The following is a 23,341-nucleotide window of genomic DNA, read 5'->3' on the forward strand; positions in this document are numbered from 1 at the left end:
GTGACTCTTACTTCCAAAATGTCCCTTTGTGCAATGGTTTTTGATGATGTCCTCTTCAAATATCTTCAGGATTGTCACATGGAGCAAGTTTGTTTTCTTCTGCTCTGGAGGGTAAGACTCGAACCAATGGCTTCAAGTTACAAGAAAGGAGATTCCGACTAAAGGAAGAACTTTCTGAAAGTAAGAGCTGGAATGGTCTCCTTCGGAAGGTGATGGGCTCTCCTTCCTTGGACGTTTCTGAGCAGAGGTTGGATGGCCATCTGTCATGGATGAGATTTAGTTGAGATTCTTGCATTGCAGGGGGTTGGACTAGATGACCCTTATGGTCCCTTCCAACTCTAGGATTCCATGATTCTATGTCTGCCAAAGCATCCTGAACAGTCTGCCCATTTTATGGCACCCGCAACAAATGTTCCACACAGCTGGCGTTGTTTCTTTACTCTTTATTTTTGTTGGTACAATCTTATTTCTGAAAACAAACACACACAAACACACACACAAACACATACTTGAAGGTTTATCGATTCCAGTTTTGGTGGAAAGTACTAGAATTTTTGAGGAGGAAGGGGGTTAAAATAATCACTCGAAATAACAGCAGACCCTGACCCCAGGAGTATTTTGCATCTTGTTACTGCCTTTCCCCCAGCTGCTTCTTCAACACCACATTTTTTGTTCCTATTTAGGACTTCTTTCTTCATAAAGCAATCCCAGGAAGTCAAGGACCCACGTAAAGTATTTGATTTTCCTGCATCCTGACATTATTGAAGCAAATGCAGCTGATTAAGAGTGAATGTATTTGCTCCCTGGATCAGTCACACCAGCAATCACAGCCACACTTTCTGAACTGGCCACGTGGGTGATGATAGTCAGCTAGACATGCAAGCGCCAGCAGAACTTATTCAGGAAACTGCTGCTTTCAGAGGTGAAAACCTTTGTCACTTTTTTCCCCCACTGCTAAGTTGCTAGGCTTCCATCGATGCAACCTCAGCCACGTGCTCATGATCTCTCAGCATTGCCAAAGTAATGGGATTCGGCTGGAAAAACTCCACTACTGTGCAGAGCTGGTTCTGGAGACGGCTTGCAAGATGATGGGGTATTTGGGCTTTATCAGTCCTATTGAGACCAATTCCATTGGGATCTGGAACATGAGAGGGAGAAAGTGGATTTAGAGGCCAGAAAACAGAAGGGTTTTGAAAAAGGAGGTGCGACAGAGATCTTAAAGATGGTGAAGAGGCATGGACTCAGAGATAGCGCAAACTCTTCAACTTTCTTCCACTGCATGTTTACGCCCTTATGACAAGAGTGCAGTAGTCTAAAAGGAATAATGTGTTTTCCCCTGTAGCCAGAGGATTTGCAGCCATAACCTCCCAATCCTAACAATCTCAACCCTTGTGAAAGAAACACTGTCCATTTGCAAGCCTATTCAGACACCATTGGAGCTAAGAGGGCTGCTGCCCATGACCAATTAATAGGCATGCTTGTGTAGTTGAGCAGTACGTGGGACAGCAAATGATCAGAAAATGGCAGCCTATGGTCCTCTCTGTTTTTGGCACAGCCCTTGGCCTTTTTTAAAAAAGGGGGGGAAGGCAGCTCTGCAAATGATCAGGATCGGTTTTGACAACTGGCAAGAGTACCATATTTTTCGCTCTATAAGACGCACCAGACCACAAGACCGCACCTAGTTTTTGGAGGAGGAAAACAAGAAAAGAAATGTTCTGAATCTCAGAAGCCAGAACAGCAAGAGGGATCGCTACGCAGTGAAAGCAGCAATCCCTCTTGCTGTTCTGGCTTCTGGGATAGCTGCGCAGCCTGCATTCGCTCCATAAGACGCACACACATTTCCCCTTACTTTTTAGGGTGGAAAAAGTGAGTCTTATAGAGCAAAAAATACAGTAATCTGTCCCTTCCTGGCAAAGAGAGAGGGAGAGAAAGAGAAAAAAGGTGGCAACCTGACCCACCTTGGGTTGTGGCTTTGCCCGCCACTGGTTTCAGCTCCACCCACACTTGACATGTGTCCCCCCCCCCCGGAACATAGGGACACCTGAAGCTGTCTTTTCCTGAGGTGCCTCTGTCTCTGCATCAGATGTGCAGTTGAAAAGAACCTTCCACATCTGGCTTTCCCTCATTGGGGTGCACCAAAAGGACGAAAGGGAGGCATAGATAACAAATACTGAGTGGCAGCGAACGCTTCTGTGCCCACATACAACCATACTTCCCATGCCCAGGAAGCACAAGTCTGCAAGGCTTTCCGCTTGACCCACGGCATGGGTCCGAGTGGTTTTGCCTTTGCCCCACTGCTTTCCCCTGGAAAACCCACTCTTTAGCACTAAATCAGCAAAAGCGGCAGCCCAAAGAAAATCTGACTGCCTCTGTTCCGATTCAGTGCTAAATATCGGGTTTTCCTGAGGGAAAGCCATGGAGCAAAGGGAGGTGTGGATAAGCCCTCAGTCAGGGAGGAGCACTAAAGGGTTAAGAAGAAGTGGCAGCATCTTCTGGAACACTCAGTACCACCTGTGTTGCAGGTGAGGCATAACCTGTTGACACTTCCATATGGTGGAAAAGCTCCATCTGATTCAGGTTGGCTGTCTCCCTTGTAGACAGCAGCACAGCTCAGTCCCAGGTCCCAGAGATGGCCCAAGAGTTTTTTCTGCCTGGGGCAAAATCCACCCTCCGCTTGCCACCCCCCATCCACAAATTAAGCCGCCTGGCCTGGCAGCGGACTCTGACCAGCATGTGGACAGCAGCCCCTCCACTGCACCCTCCCTGTCCTTCTCCGGCCTCCCAGCAGCTGCTGCCCTCTACCCGACGGTAGGGTCGGTGCCTCACCTTTGTCTCCTTGCAGGGCTTGAAGGTGAAGTTTTGCATCAGGCTAGCAATAGCAGCCTTCACAGTAAGGAGAGCAAACCTCATCCCAATGCAGTTCCTGGGACCAGCTCCGAATGGCAGGTAAATGTAAGGGTTGATGCTCTCCTTATTCTCTTTGCTGAATCTGTTTGCAGACAGAAGGGAGGAGAAACTGTCATTTGCAACCATCTGAGCAGTGAAGGGGCTTAAGAAAAGACCCCCTGCATTGCCTGTCAGGTCTCTGGCAGGGCTCAGAATGGGAGTTCTACAGGCCGGGCTCTCATGCTGTACTCCCAGCACCACCAAACCAGGGAGCTGAAATCAGGTACAAGCATTTTGATGCACTCTTCCCTCAAATACATTGTTGTGAAACTGGGGGCTAAGTCTGCCTGATGCCCGAGCCCCTTCTAATTCCTGGGGTCCTGGATCCAGCAAGGGTTACAAGCTAATGGGGGATTCCCTTGTTGAGCTAGCCAGGGAAGTTCGGTTGTGAGATAGTGGCCACCTAAGTACCACCTATGTTTAGGGAAGTTTTATTGCATTTGTAATATTTTGTTGGAAGCCACCCAGAGTGGCCGGGGAAACCCAGCTAGATGATAATGATGATTTTTATTTATATTCCGCCCTCCCCAGCCAAGACCTGGCTCAGGGTGGCTAACATCAAATATATAATACATTAAAACATCCCAAGACTACATTAAATGTAGCCAAATTCTGTGTGTCTGCAATCAATCGCAGGAAGCAAGTGGTATCCCATAATGACCAAACCCCCAAATGTTAACTACAGGGAGCACGCTAATAATTAATTTTAATTTTTATATTTAAATCCTTGTTATACTCATATTGTCCTTTGTATTTCTGATATTTTTATGATCTGTGATATTGTGTGTGTTGATGCTGGTCTGTGACCGTATTAATAAATTCATTCATTCATTAAAACATAAGATCAAACAATCGGTTGAAATACAGCTTAAAATCAGATGGCAACCCACGAATTATAACTATAACTATGGGGTTGGGAACATTAAGAGCTCACCAGACCCAGCTATTTTTGCTGATCTCATATGAGCCGGTGAGAAGGGTTGGAGGGGCCTAACCCTAACCCTCCCTCACCTAGCTGCTAGGAAGTATGACAAAGGCCAGAGTTGTGTGAGGGGGGGAGTTGTTGCCTCCTCAGACTTGGGAACAAGGATGGAGGTTTGCAACCCATGCCTTCAGAAGAGGTTGCTGGTGCAAGGCAAGGATGAGGAAGCTTAAGGCGTGGTCCTTAGGATGTTGGTCTATCACTCCCATCATCTCTGACTGTTGGCAATGCTGGCTGTGTCTCACATGCTCCCCAACCTTGCTAAAGGAGAAGTAGTTCATCCAATGTGAGGTTATATCAGTTGCTGTAAACCACAGGAGGGAAGATTTGCTCTTGTGCTCAAATCCTGCTTGTGGGTTTCCCATTGGGGCATCAGGGAGAACAGGATGCTGGACTAGATGGGAAACTGGCCTTCTCCAGCAGATGGTCTTATCATGTTCTTGTGTAACTCAACCACAACCACAAACAAGAACCCTTATGCTGTCCCCAAACTCGCACAACCTCTTATGGTTAATGATTATATTTATACCCATCACTTCTACCAAGAAGCTCAGGGCAATGCTCCTGGCTCTCTTCCCTTTCCACCTTTATCCTCACAACAACCCTGGAAGACCATGGTTGGTCCAAGATCGCCCAGCGAGCTTCATGGCCAAGTGGGGATTTCCCTCTGAGTCTTCCCAGTCCTTGCCTTACACACACCCTGATGACTACAAGCAAAGAGGGGCAGGAGGAGGTGGTTGTTGCCTCCAATACCTTTCTGGTCTAAATTCTTTGGGTTCTGGCCAGTATTCTGGGTCGTAATGCAAGATGCTCGGTGGAATCATAACCGTCATCCCTTTCGGAATGGTGATTCCATTCAACTCCACGTCTTTCTTGCACATTCTTTCGATTCGCCCGCCAACTGGGTACATCCGGAGGATTTCGCTGGTGGCCATGTCAAGGTATTCCATTTGCATGACGGCATCATAGGTGATGGGAGCCTTTTGGAGGGAAGGAGAAAGAGAGGGATGGGAGAGTTATGTTTAAAAAGTTGGTCACTGTCTACATTGGGGCCAACACAGAAACTCAGATAGAAGTAGTAAAGTTGGTTCTTTGCTCAAGGAAGGCAAAGGGACCCCTGACCATTAGGTCCAGTCATGACTGACTCTGGGGTTGCGGCGCTCATTTCGCTTTATTGGCCGAGGGAGCCAGCGTACAGCTTGCGGGTCATGTGGCCAGCATGACTAAGCCACTTCTGGCGAACCAGAGCAGTGCACGGAAATGCTGTTTACCTTCCTGCCAGATTGGTACCTATTTATCTACTTGCACTTTTGATGTCCTTTCGAACTGCTAGGTTGGCAGGAGCAGGGACCGAGCAACGGGAGCTCACCCCATCGCGGGGATTTGAACCACCAACTTTCTGATCGGCAAGTCCTAGGCTCTATGGTTTAACCCACAGCGCCACCCGCGTCCCTTGTTCAAGGAAACAGAATACAAACAGAGAAGCCTACGGGCAAAGCAGTTGCCAGAACTGACCATCTGTTCCTCCCACTTCCTCCTTGGCTGGATGTTTTCCCAACAGTCTTAAACTCGATCTGGGAGGAGGGCTCTGCACCCTCTGTACTCTTTGTTCTGCTACATGCAGGGTCCTCTATGCCCTTAGACAAGGGAGGAAGGGAGCTGAATACAGTAGGACCGTCAGGCTCCTACAAGTTTGCTGTAACCTCTGTCCCTACCTCCTCCTCAGCTGCCTGTCCTGTGTCCGCAGTGCTTTCTGCCTCTTCTTCTCTCTCACTCAAGCCTGTTGCTTCTTCAGCATCCAACTATTCTGCCCCCCTTTCATCCTCTGACCTGTCTTCTGTGTCCCACTCCCCTGGCTCCCCTGGCTCCTGAGGCTTCTCTCGGGGGTTCTCCAGGTGGACCCCCACCCCCCTCCACTCCTCATTGTCCAGCCAGGTAAGTACATTCACTGTTCTCTTTTCAGTGCCTGCTAAAGACATTTTTGTTTAGAGAAGCTGTCCCAGATACGTAGTATGTAGAATGCTACCATTTCCTTTAATCTTTTTTTTTTCATTTATAGCTGATTTTATTTTATTTTAGAATGTTTTAAAACAGTTGCTTTTTACTGTTTTTACCAATATTTTGTCTTTCTTTTGTAAACTGCTTTTAAGGGTGTGTGTTTTTTTAATTAAAAGGAAGGTAATCAGGTAGTGTATTCATTTCATGAAACAAATCATTAAATTTGGGTACATAATTCTTTCTTTTGCCTTTGCGTCGACTGAATGTATGAATATTGGTGCATTGATTTTCCATTTGTTTCTGAGCCGAGAAACACATTGCAAAATATGGAGTCCGTGAAGCCTCTGTTAGCATGTCATGCCTCCGAAGCTACAGATGAGATTGGTGTAAATCACATGCCTGTCTGGGAAGAGTGTGGGAACGGAAGACAGTCTTATCTCTTCCGATGTAATAGCTATTGTACTCTACTTTTGCTTTTGCTTCTGTCTGTTCATCTTTCAGAGAGAAAGGGCACCATGAATCCTTTGTCTGTACATAGTGTGTAAATAAATACGTAGATTAGCTCTACGATGTCTCACACTTCTTGCTGTGTTTTGCCAGAAGATTAGTGTGCATATATCATTTGATATATGTCGCTGAAGCGCACTGGAGAAGAAGAGAAATGCCTTTTCCAGAGCTGCGCATACCGGAAGATGCTCAGAGTTTGGGGGCTGCATGGGCACCCCAGGGCGTTTTCCCACACAACCTCAAAGATGGCAGATTGTGTTCCAATCTGCACTAAACAGTCCACAGCCAGGTGAGCTTGCATCAGAATTCACAGGTGCCAAATTCCTCCAGCATCCCTAGCACAGAGGCCCTGTATTATACAATGCCACTTTATATCTGCTTTTTTAATAGTCACAGGCAGGTGCTGCTTAATGGATGTGGTTGATGGAAGGGGTTGGCCCTCTACTGCTTGGCCCTGAGCGCTGCTAAATACCTTATTAGGCAGGACAGCGTCAATCTCAGCTTGCAGTTTTCGCTGGACGTCCGGGTGGGTTGCTAATTCGTATGCCATGTAGCCGAGGATATTGCTGGTGGCCTCGTATCCCGCAAAAATGAACACAATGGCTTGTGCCGAAATCTCTTCCTCGGTCAATGCTGCACAGAGAAAGGAAAGAGAAAGGTGAAAGTTTGGACAGAAGCTCAGGCAGATCTACTAGGAAACCAGACCCCCCCCCCCAAGCCTCCCTATTTTCCAGGGACAGTCCCGGATTTACAGAAGCCGTCCCAGTTTCTGATTTGATCCCGGAATGTCCCACTTTGCCTTAGGATGTCTCTATTGTAATGTTGGAGGGTATATGAAACTAATGAAGTATATTATTTCGATCCCGCCAATAACCTGAGAACTATAATGCATAGGAAATATTTATTCACACCAATGACTTTGACATGTGAGATAACCCAGTATAGAAATTTTAATCCAGATCTGAGATGTAGTAGTTTTTTGGGGGGGGGTTAAGCACTGATCTGTCATGGAACAACCCCATTTAAGACGAGAACAGTGGTTACCTAGACTTCATTCTTGGTTGAGAAGGGGTCTCCATGACAGTTCAAGATTTAGGGCCACCCAAAATGTAGGTCCGCCACTGAAAACAGGATGAGTTAAAATGGGATAGGCTCACCTGCTTTTATGCCTATCCCTAGGCAAGGCTGGAGGGTGGAATCACATAATGAATTCCTAGTACTGTTAATTAATGTTCATAGAAAACATCAAAGGAAGCATGGGTTCCTGCCAAGGTTGCAAAATCTGCTTTTCGGAATATACATTCCAATTAAAGAGCTCAGGGCGGGGGCATATCTGTGATCAGCCCAGAAGCTCCAGGATGGAATAGAAGTTGTTGCTGTTATTATTGTGAAATAAAATTTACGGCGACGAATGCAAAAGCTACACAGAGCCTGAGGCTCAAATTCGTTTCTCCCTCACAGGATGGGTGTGGCTGCCAAACTCCTTCCAATGTTTAGAGTTTGTGCGCCTGGTTTTATTTATTTGTTATGTATTTGGTTTCTATCCCGCCTTTTTCTTCCCAAGGAGCTTAAGGTGTCATACATGGTTCCCCTCCCCATTTAAACACCACAACAACCCATCGCTGTCAACGTTTCCTTTTCTTTAAGGGAAATTCCCTTATTCCGAATAGGTTTCCTCGCAAGGAAAGGGAAAAGTTGACAGCTATGCAACAACCCCCATTGCACATGGGCAGACTTCGGAAACTCCTTTTACAGCACATGCTACCTTTATAGTTGTGGTTCACACCATTGCTCTCGTATTGCACATCTGACTTTTGGGAGTCGATCATCAGCTGTAGGAAATCCACTCTGCCCTGGGAACAAAAATAACCACAGAATCTTGGCATCATTGGAACTCGGGGATCATCTAGTCCAGGGGTCTGCAACCCGTGGCTCCGGAGCCGCATGTGGCTCTTTTATATCTTTGCTGCGGCTCCGGGGCGGATACTAGCGAGGGGAGGAGGCGCATTGTGCGCCCCGACACTCCTCACTGTGGCGGGCGCTGCACTGGCTGTGATGTCACATGGGGGCGGTGCATGCGTTAGTCACGCACCGTCCCGACGTCACCTTCCCGCCCGCTGTCAGATCGTGGCTCCGGAGATATATTTGTTTTAAATGTCGCAGTGGTTTTGCGGCTCCCAGTTGTTGTTTTTTCTTCGGAAACGGGTCCAAGTGGCTCTTTTTGTCTTAAAGGTTGCAGACCCCTGATCTAGTCCAACCCCCTGCAAGGCAGGAATATGAAGCTATCCCATACGGGGATCGAACCTGCAACCTTGGCATTCTCAGTGCCTTGCTCTAACCAACTGAGCTATCCCGGCATGAGGGCTTACCCTTATAAGCAATGCAATTTGAATGGGGGTGGGTCAGACTGGATAGCTCCCCCTTCCCCCTCTTATTTTTTGTTTTTGAATCAGAAAGGCACCTGGCCAATTTGGTTGCCAATCAATATTGCCACAGACATTTCTGAGATCACGGTCTTTCCAATGAGTGGCTCCTGTCCAGGTTTGTTAATTGTCTTGTTTTAAATGTTGTGAGGATCCTATGCCATTCTAAAATGAGTGTGTGTGGTGTGGTGTTTTTCTTTGGGGGGGGTTATTGGGTTGTTGTTTTTATTTTGATTGTGTATTTTGTGGTTTTATATTTTGCTTTTATTCTGTGAACTGCCCTGAGACCTCCAGGTATAGGGCGGTATACAAATACTAGAATTTAATTTTTTTTAAGTCAGTCTCCAATCTTTTTAAAATTCTTCTATAAACGAATCTTTTTTTTAAAAAACAACTCAGAAAATTAACCAGTCACATCAGAGTGTCAGGACTCACCAATGCACTCCCCCCCCATCTAAAAAATCTAAAATGATTTTTTCCCCCTCATCTAGGTTAACTCACTGAGGATTCTTTTGGTGTAGTTTTTTACCTTTCCTTTCGCTTGCTCCCGTTCCTTCTTGATGTTCGCGATTGCCCTGGCAAAGAAGTTCACAGCACTGCTGGGGAAGATATGGAAGTTCAGCTTGTCCAGAACGGGACTTAGGAATGGAAAGAAATCTGGTTGGAGGGGAGAGAGAGCAAAGAAGGAGCCTTAGGAAGCAGCGGCAGCATTATCCCAGCATGCAAGACCCCATTTTCTAAGCCTCACAGTTGAGGAGGTCCTCATATGCGCAGAAGGCTTGGATTGTGCAGTCAGAAAACCCTTTAGAAGGGAGACAGGATGGCTTGGAATCCCAGCAGCACAAGGGTCCAGGGATGTGCTGCAGGGGTTCTCCCGGCCGGCCGGCACACCACTGAGGCATCCTGAAGCGACCTGCCTTGGGCAGCATGCTCCACAGGGGGCGAGAGACCCTGATTCCACCACCAAAACCCCACCTCCAACCCTTTCCTTCCAGCTGCCACCCCTCTTCAGCCTTGGTGGTGGTGGCAACTGCCAACTTGGGTTTTGGCAAGCTGAAGACTCATCCAAAGCCGAGGAGAACAGCAGCAGCACCTCACGGAACACCCTCTCTTGGCCAAGACTCCCATCCAAAAGGGTTTTTTCCCACCGCAGAGCAGCTTTGTTGCCACTGGTCTCCTTCCACCCTGCCAGAGCATGGGCCCAGGTCTGTGGGGTGGGGTCAGTAGGGGTGTCTTGTCTCAGGCAGAAAACGGTCCACAGCCTGCCCTGGCCACCATGAATGCAGGAGACCGTCTCCAGCCCAGCTCCTCGCTTGAACCAGGCCAGTGACTCTCCAGCCCCAATCCCAGGATGTCAATCAAATCAGCATATGCAGGGCAACTGGTTTAAGGGCTCATCCAGACCTCATTTTGTGCTGCATTTTTAGGGACAGGGACAGGCTTTAGAGCTCCGTGTCCAAGCACTTGTGTGTTTTTGTCCTGGTGTTTTCCCTGGGAAAACCTGCGTTCAAATGCATAATCAGAACAAATGGCAATTGGGTTTTCCTGGGGAAAGCGCCAAGACAAAATAAAAAATATTTTGGGCACAGAATTTTAAAGCATGGAGCTTTGCCTGGAAAGTGTGGTGCCACCCAAAAGCTCTGGGAGGTAAGCCCTGAGACTCTGGCCTCTGGGAGCAGCAGGGATATTTATATTTATATGCAGTAGATGTAACGTACATAATAAAACGAAGATTGGGGAGAACAGGTCAAATCGCACCAGCTTGCTCGCCTCCCTGACAAAGGGGTCTTTGGGGTTGTTCATGGAATCCGTGTTCACCCCAAAGGAAGTGCTGGTCACCACATCCATACTGTAGGCCCCAAATTTCCTAAACAGACAAAAAATAAAATAAAAATAAAATAAAACCAGGGAGAAGAGTTGGTGGAAGAAGATTGGAGGAAATTTAAAACTTACCGTATTTCCAGAAATATTGTAAAATTTTTGAATACTGATGACATTGAAATGAATTGAAGGGGTTCTAGCAACAAGGTAAAATGTAAGATGGGATTAATAATAGATAAACTAATAGGACATGAATTTGCTGAACCAATTTTTAAAAGGGATACAAAAATGGGAGACGTGAGGAAGTCAGGAAAATAAGTTAACTAAAGATGAGAAATTAAGAAAGAGGGAATTTTTGTTTTTCTTTCATATGTGTTTTTTCTTTTTCTTTCTTTGTGTTTAATGTCTGTATTTTTGTATTTTGTAATTTTGTATCTTTTTCGTTTTTGTATTTTTCTAAACTTTTCTATTGATAAAACCTAATAAAATATTTTTAAAAAATAAATAAATAAAATAAAACACAGGACAGAAATCAGGAAGAAGAAGAAAGCCTGGAACAAGTGGGTTGAATTTGCCCTATTCGGTGAAAATCAGGAGGGGTGAGGTTTTGGGGGGGGGGGTTGCATGGGAGGGTATTTGCTGTGTCTCTGGCCTAGGACTGCCAAGTCCTCAGATCTGCCTGGCCCCCTTCAGGGGGCAGGGGCAGGTCTTGACTCTCCAAGTTGTCAAGAGCATCTTTAATTATATACTGAGTATTGTGCAAGCAGCTTGCAAGTTTCAGCCCAAAGAAAGACGTCTTAGCCTGCTAGTGGAAGGATAGCAAAGAGCGAGCCAGCCTAACCTCTCTTGGAAGGGAATTCCACCTGTTCTGCTCAAGGGAAGCCAGGAATGACACTGCCTGCCCCTGCCCAAGGCAATTCCACAATCTCCAGTCTCAGCCACACTAAATCTTGTTTTCCCCTCCCCCCAGACCATAGGCCTATTTATCACCCTGAAAGGTGAGTTTTCCCAAAGAGTCACATGACTTGCCATATTGGGCAGCTACTCACTCTTTGATGTCCACAGGCTCCGCCCTCTCCGCTTTGCCTTGAATACTTTTCACTAGGCTGTCCACGTGGTGCTTGATGATAGGAAACATCTTAGGTGGCGGCAACAGGGTGAGGAGGGGAGAGACGGGGGCACAGGGCAACACAAAGCAGAAAGGGGGTCATTTATATCCTGCCTGGTCCTCCAACCACTGCTGCTTGCAGTAGCATCAAGATAAAGGTAAAGGGACCCCTGACCGTTAGGTCCAGTCGCGCACGACTCTGGGGTTGCGGCGCTCTTCTCGCTTTACTGGCCGAGGGAGCCGGCATAAAGCTTCTGGGTCATGTGGCCAGCATGACTAAGCCGCTTCTGGCAAACCAGAGCAGCGCACAGAAACGCTGTTTACCTTCCCGCCAGAGCAGTACTTATTTATCTACTTGCACTTCGTGCTTTCGAACTGCTAGGAGGGCAGGAGCTGGGACCGAGCAACGGGAGCTCACCCCGTCGCGGGGATTCGAACCGCTGACCTTCTGATCGGCAAGCCCTAGGCTCTGCGGTTTAACCCACAGCGCCCCCCGCATCCCAATAACATCAAAAGGCACCCCAAAAACAAAAGTACGCCCTGTATTAAGGAAACCAAACTGAAACTCCCTCCCTGACTGCAGACTTGTTGCTTCTTAACTCTCCCAATCTCTTCAAGTTCACCTTAGAAGCAGCCTAGTGTATATCTTCCTATATGCATAAAAATGTAGGGTTGTCATCACGCAATCCCCACTGGAAGATTTGTAGTGTCCCCATCACAACCCTGGTTTTGCATGAAGGCAGGCCAGGGGAAGGGAGAGCAACAAAAAGGAAGGGGAGGTTTTAAAGTGGCAGTTTTGAACAACAGCGGAAGTTTGAATAAAGCAGGGATGGAGGAACAATGAGGACCTGTGAGGGGATGGGGAACTGTGTGGGATGGGAGTCAGCAAAGGGGTGGGGGGTTGGCAGGGCCGGAGAGCAGCGGCTCCTAGTCCACATGCAATAACCTAAGAATAGTCTGGGTGCTGGATCAGGCCAAAAGGGGCTCATCTGAGCCCAGCATCCTGCTCTCACAGCGGCCAACCAGATGCCCCAGTGGGAAGACGCAAGCAGGACTCAAGAACAGCAGTGACACTTGTCATTCCAAGCAATGGGCATTTACTGCTTCCCACATTGAAGGGATGACATATCCCAATCCACATTGTCTCCACACAGTTTTGGGTGTATCCTAAAGGGTCAAAACTAGCACTTTTAATTAGGCTTCTCTGATGAAAGAATTACAGCCGAGATTCTCAAGGGAAATGCTTTTTGCGCAATAAAGACTAGATCATTCGCAACATTTAGAAAGGGATAGGAGAATATACGGGCCAGAACACTTTATTGACATGTTTTTGCTGGCTAAGCCATTCCTGGTCAGGGACTTGGACTGGGCATTGCAGGAAATACTGTCAGGTCTTTTAGGCATTTATTGCAAGCTCAGTCCCAGCTCTTACCTCCTTAAGCTTCCCACTGGTGAAAGTGGGGGAGAGCACAGTGCGAATCCTCTTCCACTGGTCATCTGAAGCTACTGAAACAGCTGATTTCAGCTTGCCCGTTGGACCGAACATCTGTCAGGAGGTTAAAAAAAAAATAGGGAGAGAAAGAGAGATGATCATGGGGTCTGGAAATGAGACTTTATGAAGAACAGTTGAGGGAATTGGGTATGTTGAGTGTAGTAAGGAGGAGAGGAGATTTGATAGCTGTCTTCAAATATCTGAAGGGCTGTCACATGGAAGATGGCCCCAACTTGTTTTCTGCTGCTCTGGAGTGTAGAACTCAAACCAAGAAAGGAGTTTCTGACTCAACATCAGGAAAAACACTGTGATAGCAAGGGCTCTTCAGCATTGGAATGGTCTCCTCTCCTTCCCTGGAGGTTTTTAAGCAGAGGTTGGATGGCCACCTGTCCTGTATGATCTCATTGAGATGCCTGCATTGCAGGGGGTTGGACTAGATGACCCGCAGGGTCCCTCCCAACTCAAGGTTCTACGATTGATAGGGTTGTAGCTCTGTCATGGAGCTACAACCCTAGAAACAAAACATAACCACCCCAAAATTAGGTTGTAGCTTCTTTCTGTGCATTTTTTAAGGGGAGGGGGGCACTTCCCAGGTATGCAGAAATGTAGGCATTTGTATATTAAAATAAACATATATTTAAACCCCTCAACTGGCCCCCGACAAGGAACCGTGAGCCAATATAGCAACAAAATGCTCCAGGCGGTAGCGATAACACTGCAACCTTTTTCTTTCAGGTCCCTCTTACAGTTGCCTCTTAGCTTTGTTTCCTGGGACATAAGGCCCTGCTGGGCCTTAAAGGGCCCCTTCAGAAAGTGACTGAAAATAGGGACTTACCCGGCGATTGGTGAAGACGGAGTAGCACTCTTTCACCAGGACAACTTTGATGATGGCTGGATCAGTAACAGCCAGCACAGGCCACCGGCCGTCATAAAACCTAGGACAAACACTCCTCTGAGTAAGCTGTGCCATTGCTGGCAAGATCGGAAATTATGGACTGCCCCAGCGTGACTGGACTGTGCCATGCACTTCCTGGCTGGTTTTAAGGCATGGTTGTCCAACTTCTGTCATCTTTAGAAACCACTTGATCCCTCAAACCACAGCCCCAGAATAAGTTGCTTTGCAATCAGTTAATCCTTTTACAGTGGTCCCTTGGTTCTCAAACTCCTTGGTACTCAAACAACTTGGAACCCAAACACTGCAAACCCAGAAATAAGTGTTTCAGTTTGCGAACTTTTTTCAGAAGCCGAACGTGCTCTGTTTTGAGTGTAACGCTTCCAGTTTGAGTGCCGCACTTCCATCCGTCTGTTTTTGCTGTTTATTTTGTGTTTGTATTTTTGAGGCTCTTTTTTCTTTTGTGACTGTGTGGAACCCAGTTCAGCTACTGATTGATTGATTGATTGATTGATTGATTGTGTGACTGCAGTCCATTGTTTATTGCTTTCCTTTTTTGGATCAATGGTCCCATTAGATAGTAAAATTCATGTTAAATTGCTGTTTTAGGTGTTGTTTTTAAAAGTCTGGAACAGATTAATCCATTTTGCGTTACTTTCTATGGGAAAGGGCACCTTGGTTTTGGAACGCTTTGGTTTTGGAATGAATTTCCGGAAAGGATTAAGTTTGAGAACCGAGGTACCACTGTATTTATATCCTGCCACCTCTCCAAAGTTGGCACCACCCGTCAGTAAGTGCTTTGCAGTTAGGAACAGGAGTGCTCAGGCACAGCAGTAAATATGAACACACACTTAAACATTTTTCTTTATATTGACACCAGCAGCTTTCAGATTCTCCCTACTGTATGATTGGAGCTGAGCTATGCTTTCAGGTTGGGTAAAACTAAAAGGAAGGAGGAGTGCTGTTCTTGGGATTTATTTTGGGGTTTTTGCTTTTCAGTTAAAAAAATAAAAATCTTTGCAAAATACAAACAAAGTGTGCTTTTTAGAGCCGCAATATTTAAGGGACCAATTTTCTCCATTAATGCAGGGGCAGCAATCCTGACCTACCACAATTAATTCACCACACAGGAGGCAGGAACAAGACAAGCGTACCTTCACCTGGTTGCATTTAAACAAATATCTACTTTACTCAGACCTCAGTGTTTCTGCGTCTGCCAGAGTTTATTCAGGAAAGCATGAAATAGATTATAATTTAATAAACTAAGGTTGCTTCTAGAAAGGAGGACCACCTTTAACTTTCTCTTCTTCATTTCAAAACACACCAGAACCAAAATAGCAATCCAGTGATAATCAAATGCAACTTCATGTCTGTAGCTCCACCAACGAAAAGTTTCTCTTCCCAAATGTTAACCGATCACTCTGCAAGTTGACTGAATTTCCCAGCTTAAGGAAAGAAGAAGAAAAGGCATACTCACCCCCACATTCTTCCATATTTTTGAAAACATTTTCTGTCAAACTCCGTTACTCCCTGTAATGGATATTTTAATACAGAGTTAAATTCAGCTTAAGCCTGGTTCCCCCACGATGCAAAGCCGTAATTTGTTTAGCCAAAGTGTGCTTTGTCCCAGCCCAGCCGACTAACCATGCTTGCTATACTACAGAGGCCTGAGGCAAGAGCAGCTGCGAAACAAAACCAAGATTGGGAGAAATAAGGCCCTTTGCTCATCTGTGAGATGACTTGTAATTTAGTTAACAAACCATGGCGTAGCATCACTTTTTCCAGACAGTGTCCGTAATGGCACAACATTCTGCAAATAATGCCAATCTTTAAATAACTGCTCACCTGCAGCGAAACAAAATCATATCCCTATGCGACCTAAGACCCTCGTACCTACGGGACCGCCTCTCCTGGTATGCCCCGCGGAGGACCTTAAGGTCCACAAATAACAACACTTTGGAGGTCCCAAGTCACAAGGTGGTTAGATTGGTCTCAACTAGGGCCAGGGCCTTTTCAGTACCGGCCCCGACTTGGTGGAACGCTCTGTCACAAGAGACCAGGGTCCTGCGGGACTTGACATCTTTCCACAGGGCCTGCAAGACGGAGCTGTTCCGCCTGGCCTTTGATTTAGACTCAGTCTGACCCTTCTGTTTCCCTCCCCTTATGGTCTTGATCTATCGGCTACTTTTAAAATGAGGCTGCATTTTAAATTGCATTTTAACCTGTATTTTAAATTGGTGTGGTTTTTTTCCTTTTCTTTTTGAGAACCAAGGGGCCACTGTACCTCAGTGCCCCTCAGCTAATGAAATGGCCTTCCTTTGTGAGCTTACATTGCGATAGGCGCTGGCAGTGCCCAAGAAAGGGATTGGCTGTGGTCCTGGGATGCCCAGTTTCTTGAAGACGCCATAGGGCCAAATACCATATCTGAAAAGAAATGAAGGGGATCCATTATGCTTTGGTAAAAACAAAAGGAAGAGTGGGGTGTTGTTTTGCAGCATCGATGGTCGTAGTAACAGGGCAGGTGCATGAGGAAAAGAAGGCTATTCAGACACTAAAGTTTGGTGCAAATACATCACTTAGCAACTGCAGGATGAATTGGCAGTGCGTGTGTTTGTGTGTGTTCTCCCTTCTGCCTTACTTCAGGGCAGATTTGAGGGTAAACCATATACAGCACAGGTCTGCCCTTGTGGCTCATTGGAAGTTGAAACTGCTCTACATGTACTATTACGTTGTCGTCTTTATGAGGATATATGTTTGACTTTTATTACACCTGTTTTGCAAAAGTCCAGGAAAGAATCGGAACTCCATAGCTTAAAACTACTGCTAGAGGATAAGAATCCCAAGACTACATTAAATGTAGCCAAATTCTGTGTGTCTGCAATCAATCGCAGGAAGCCTGTGGTATCCCATAATGACCAAACCCCCAAATGTTAACTACAGGGAGCACGCTAATAATTAATTTTAATTTTTATGTTTAAATCCTTGTTATACTCATATTGTCCTTTGTATTTCTGATATTTTTATGATCTGTGGTATTGTGTGTGTTGATGCTGGTCTGTGACCGTATTAATAAATTCATTCATTCATTTGTGTGTGTGCAAGAGTATTCATAGTTCAAAGCCCACAAGCATAATTACAAACATAACAACTGTAGTCAAACAATAAAGAAAACTCATCAAAAAGTAAACAACCAAATTGGACATTTTCCACATAAATCTAAAAAGAGAGATAAAAATAAAGATACAAAAAAATTAATATCAAGAACAACCCCACTCCCAATGAACCGCCTGAAACAAGACCCCAGTGGAAGTCTGTTCCTCTGGTCTGGGCCCCCTGAATTCGCTGCTGATTTCTTAAGAACTTAGAAAACTGCCTTCCATCACCGAGAGGCCACTGGTTCCCTTTGCTCACTATTGTACACAATGGCAGCAGTTTTCCATGGAGCCTTTGTATATCCGCTCTGGAAATGTGACGTAATTACCTTAAGGACCTAGGACCATTTGAACATGTAAAGGGTGTGCTCTTCTACTGAGCCAAGCCCCTTCCTCAAAGTTTCTAAAGCTTGATAAAATAGTTATGATCTCTGATACAGATAGGACTTTGGAAGAAGGAATGCTTAAGCCTTTCAACCGCTCAGTTTTACTGTTTTTGACTGCTGCAAGTTCTACCACTGTGCACAAATCTAATGTTGGGGCAGTGTTGGCTGTTCTTAGCAACTGTGCTTGACACGTGCGCCGCTATCCTTTTCTATCCAACTAAGAGCTGACTCACACTGCCAGGTTCTTCCACATACATCCAGATTTCCCCAGACATTTCAGTGAGTTCCGCCAGGACACTGCTTCCGACTGCCAAATCGCAGTTGTGTCCGTGAAATTCCGGACATATGGCAACCCTGCCTCCAGATATTCTGGACTCCAACTCCCATAACCCTCAGCCAGCAAACAGTACGTCTGCCTGATTTCTGCCTGCCAGATTTGAGACTATATTATGAAGTGTCCTGTCTATGTTGGTTGAGGGATTGGATTTTGTTAGAGAATACAGATTTATTGGATTTGGAAGGTTATGATAATCGATATGGATGGCATGCATATTTATGGTATGATAAAATAAAAGTGCATAAAGGATTCCTGAATCACACAAAAAGAAAATCAATTTATGAGGTGTGTGTGGAATAGATATAAAAATTTATTGGAACGTAAAACTCCTTGGTGGCTCTCTCTAATTGAAGCAATAGCAGTAAAAAAAGTTAAATATGAAAGGAGAGTGGGCCACATAGAAAGATTTATTGACAGAGGTAGGAAGTCAGTTAAAATTAAAAACATTTGAGGAAATAAAGGAGTTAGTGACGGATTGGTTGCAATACCACCCGGTAAATGCCTGATTGTGTCTGTGGGTAGTTGGGTCCGTGAGAGTGTGGGGAGCCCGCCCCACTTGTTGTGAAACATGGAAGAAGACATTCATGCCACACATTAAAAACCTATGACACCACGTGAAACAGTCATGGCTTCCCTGCAAAGAATTCTGGGAACTGTAGTTTGTTGAGGGAGCAGCACGTTGTTAGGAAGCTACAATCCCTGGTTTTGGGGAAAGTGGGATTGACTCTGGGAAATGTAGTTCTGTGAGGTGGAATAGGGGCCTCCTAACAAACACCTGCAGCCTTAACAAACTACAGTGGTGCCTCGCAAGACGAAAAGAATCCGTTCTGTGATTCTCTTCGTCTAGCGGTTTTTTCGTCTTGCGAAGCAAGCCCATTGAAGGATTAGCGGATTAGCGCTATTAGCGCTATTAGAGGCTTTTAGAGGCTTTTAGCGGCTTATCTGCTGATTGGATCAGCTGATAAGCGGCTTAGCAGCTTAGAAAAAGGGGGGAAGGGGGAAAAAACAGCAGGAACTGGCAAGACATTGTCGTCTTGCGAAGCAAGCCCATAGGAGATTCGTTTTACGAAGCACCTCCAAAACGGAAAACTCTTTCGTCTAGCGAGTTTTCCGTCTTGCGAGGCATTCGTCTTGCGGGGCACCACTGTACCCAGAATTCCTTGGGGGAAGCCATGAATGCTTAAAGCGGTATCATGGTGCTTTAAATATCTGGAGGGAATGTGACTTATTTGCCATTTCCGCTCTCTGCTAATGATTCAGAGCGACAGACAGCGGGGCAGAGCAGGCGGAGGGGGTAACGCATGAGGGCCTCCATTTTGGAAGGAGGCCATTGTGCCGCCGAGGTGGAAGACAAAACCAGACTTCTGGTTGCTGCTGATAAAAAGAAAGAAAGTTATGTTCTGTTTAAATGAAATTAGCTTAGCTGTTAAAAACGGCCGCTCTCTCCCCATCCCTTAATAAATAGAACACAATGTTCGGATGATAGATCTTCAAAACCCTTCCCGGAGGCGCTCAAGTTGTTAATGTTAACTCAGGAATTAAGCATTTACTCTGGGAAGGAGGAGGGGGGCGGATCCTGCCCTCCCCGACTCTGGCAATCACTACTTTGTAAGGCTGTTTAATAAGCGCCCCCGTTGATAAAAGGCTGGGTGCCTGCTGCTTCGGCGGAAATCTTCAGAGAGAGATAACCCTGAGGTAAAAGCAATCATTTCATAAAGGAAAAAGGTGCCCCAGCGGAAAGGGGTCCTTAACGGCTTTAGCAAAATAAAATAAAATAGATATTTTTTTCCTTTTTTAAAAAAAAAGCAAAGCTTCTCTCTCTGGGCTCATAGCTCATTGCCAGCTCAAGGCGAAGAGGCAGAAAAACAGAGGAGGAGGAGGAGGAGGAGGAGGAGGAGGAGGAGGAGGAGGAGGAAGCACAGGAGAAAAATGCTGCTTACACATATTTATTGCTGAGGAATCAAAGCGGAGCTGGGAGTTACAGCCTGAACTGGGTTTTCTTCAAAGAAGTTTTTCATTTCGGGATTATGGTTTTTCTTCTTCCTTGTTTTAAGTTGCTTAAAAAAACAAAACCCAATTTCTTTCTTTTTTTTTAAGGGTATCGCTCCAAGTTTTTGCTCACGCTCCTGGCCAACCATGTACCACTTATTGTTGTTCAGGCAAAGTTCATTCAGGACACATTTGCACCTTACATTGAAAGCTCTGTGACACTGCTTTAAGCACCCATGGCTTCCCCCCGAATAATTCTGGGAGTTGTAGTGTGTGAAGGGTGCTGTTAGGAGACCCCCCCTATTCCCCTTGCAGAACTGGTGATCCCAGAGTGGTTTAGCAATCAACCCTCCTTCACTTTGGAAATTATAGCACTGCAAGGGGAATAAGGGGGTCTCCAAATAACTCTCAGCACCCTCAACAAACTACAACTCCCAGGATTCTTCGGGGAAGCCACAGCTGTTTGAAGTGGGGTCACAGAGCTTTAAATGCCTGGGGAGAATGTGCCCATGTCACCTTCGTGTGAAAGTTCATTCACACAGGGCCAGACAAAGACATTTTGCTGCCTGAGACGAAAAACAAGATGCTGCCCTTCACCCCGTCCCAAGTAGACTGGCAGCTGGATTTTACTCTGGCACTGCTGAAGGGGTGGCAGTCTTGACTAGGGGGTCAGGGCAGACCCCCCACCCCAAAAAAAATAAACCTTACCACTGCACCCGTTAATCTGCTATTTTTGAAAGAAACTCTGCAAAAGAATTTGCATTTAAATGTAAGCCTTGAATCATTTCTCTCTCCCACAATGCACATTTATGTATTTACTCTATTAAAAAAAACCCACATGTTTCTTTTCTTTTTAAATTATGAATACAGAACACAACTTATACGCCATTTGTCTCCGGGGGAACACACAGGTAAGTAAACATTCATTAATACCTTTGCTTTACAAAGCTAACGAGATAGAGAGAGAGGGGAAAAACAATGTACATCACCTCCAAATGTTTGGGGCTGCAACTCCTATCAGCCCCAGCTAGCTGCGGTTCAACACATAAATAGCCCAAAATGTATTTTCTCTCAAAATGCACATTTTTTAATGCATTTTGCTCTGCTTCCATAGCTAAGGACTACTTCAGAATGTTTGGGGAGTGTAAAAGGAAGTTCTGAACTGCACATTAGCCTGGGAGATGCAGACCATATTGTTCCATAGTAAAATTCGCAAAGATGAAATTTCTCAGGTTTCTAGTCCTGGTGACTGCAAGTCACCTTTAGTATGTTAACAGAGTCACTTGAATAATGGAGGTGGAATCGAGAGAGAAAAGAAGCTGATCATACTTTACTAAGGTAAATGGAAGAAAAGCAGCATATAAAATAAACAGAGTGGGGGTTTTTATTATTATTTACAGGCCTTGTCAATGGTAGGAAGATGTTCAACTAAGCATACAGGGGGAAACTCCCTCAGAATTACACAGCCAATCAGAGCACAAGTGGCCTCAGCCAGTATCCTGCCATTCTGACACCTCCCACCTCTAACAATTAACCCTTAGGCTACTAACTGAATGATCCCTGCTGTTGGTACTTCAGCAGTAAACCTCCTTGTTGGTTCTACCTGCCCATGAGGGTCAGTAGCTGCGCAGCTGCTCACACCTGCCCCATGCATCGAGAGCACACTTACTCCACATCATGAAGAGTTCTGGGAACTGTAGTGTGTTAGGGATGCGGACCTCACAAAGCTACATTTCCCATCAAGCTTAAGTTGAATGGCAGTTGCTGGAAGCCACAGGGGAGTGAGAGTGGTTCTCCCACCTCTCAAATCCTTCCCATAATGGGCATGTGGTTGGCCACCAACCAGGATGCTGGACTAGAGGGTTCTTCTGGCAGTCATAAACTATAGTTCCCAGGATTCTGCACCAGATACTATAGTTCCCATGATTCTGCACCAGAACCAGTAATGGCACCTGCTGATAAAGGCAGTGAGAAGGTGGACTCACAAGGGAGGAAGGGCGAGAGAGGTCTTGCCCACAGGACCTCCAAGACCTGGTTGGCCAAGGCTGAAATTCCCAGTTTTGCACAGATGATGCCCCGAGGGATTGAACAATAATGCCAGTATTTACTTACAGCATCAGTAGACCTATGAAGAGGGCGAGAAGAGCCCAAGTCTCCATGGAGAATGGCAGGAGGTCCATCATTGCTTCCTCCGACTTCTGCCGTTGAGAAGGTTGGCACTTTGGGGCAGAGATAAGGCAAGCAAGTGCTTCAGGGTAGCGCAGAGCTCCTTGTCTTCTGATACCAAAGTAGCCCAGTGACTAAAGGAGGCTTGGGTGGACATTTATTTCCTCTGAGAGGGGTGGAGCAAAATGAAATACATTGACCTGCAGAAGGTTGTGTAATCAAAATTTAATCACCAGGGTTGAAAAGAGTTGAAAACTGTAAGCCACTGGGAGGAGAAATCAATCCACCAATATATTTTTTAAAAAAAAGAACCAGCAGTTTATTTAGATACGTTGTTTTTTTAAGAGAACGAGCAGTTTCAACATTACATAGGCCTGTTCTTCTCCGAAACATGTTGCGTAACAGGGAGTAAGTGTCCCCATTATGTGCTGTCCTCTTGAAGGTAATGAAGGAGCCTACAGATAAAATGGACCACCCGTCTGTGCTGTGAAATCTAGTGCAATACAGGGGTCCCTTGCTTCTCCAAAGCCTTGGTACTCAAACAACTTGGAACCCAAACACTGCAAACCCAGAAATAAGTGTTCCAGTTTGCAGACTTTTTTCAGAAGTCGAACGTGCTCCGTTTTGAGTGTTACACTTCCAGGTTGAGTGCCACACTTTCGTTTTGAGTGTTACGCTGAGGTCCGTCTGTTTTTGCCATTTGCTTTTGTTTTTGCAGCTTTTTTGTTTTGTTTTTGTGACTGTGTGGAACCCAGTTCAGCTACTGATTGATTGATTGTGTGACTGCAGTACATTGTTTATTGCTTTCATTATATGGATCAATGGTCTCGTTAGATAGTAAAATTCATGTTAAATTGCTGTTTTAGGGTTTGTTTTTAAAAGTCTGGAACGGATCGATCCATTTTGCATTACTTTCTATGGGAAAGTGTGCCTTGGTTTTGGAACGCTTTGGCTTTGGAACGGATTTCTGGAAGGGATTAAGTTTGAGAACCAAGGTGCCACTGTATGGGGTTTTCTCCCCTTCTCCCCCAACTCATACCTGGAACTATGGAAATCCATCCCTAAAGGATCCTGTCAATACCTGTCTTTTTATGGCTTCTGGGAAGTTTGCAAATCATCCCCGTTCCAAAACCCACATGCTG

The 23,341-nt window shown here is 45.7% G+C and overlaps 1 protein-coding gene across 1 annotated transcript; it reads right to left on the reverse strand.

The window, feature by feature from the left end:
* Window positions 1-428: 428 nt before the first annotated feature.
* On the reverse strand, window positions 429-22,336 carry LOC309519034 (cytochrome P450 3A29-like). Its single transcript, XM_082199791.1, has 13 exons — window positions 22,146-22,336; window positions 16,500-16,593; window positions 15,647-15,699; window positions 14,113-14,212; window positions 13,218-13,331; window positions 11,727-11,815; window positions 10,575-10,723; window positions 9,386-9,513; window positions 8,199-8,286; window positions 6,906-7,066; window positions 4,682-4,908; window positions 2,827-2,989; window positions 429-1,138 (listed from the first exon to the last, which is right to left on the reverse strand). The coding sequence occupies exons 1-13, from the start codon at window positions 22,214-22,216 to the stop codon at window positions 1,049-1,051; spliced, it is 1,527 nt and encodes a 508-aa protein (XP_082055917.1). The 5' UTR covers window positions 22,217-22,336; the 3' UTR covers window positions 429-1,048.
* Between the last annotated feature and the right edge of the window lie 1,005 nt (window positions 22,337-23,341).

The sequence above is a fragment of the Podarcis vaucheri genome, assembly GCF_965113315.1.
Source record: "Podarcis vaucheri genome assembly, chromosome: 14".
NCBI classification, from domain to species: Eukaryota; Metazoa; Chordata; class Lepidosauria; order Squamata; family Lacertidae; genus Podarcis; species Podarcis vaucheri.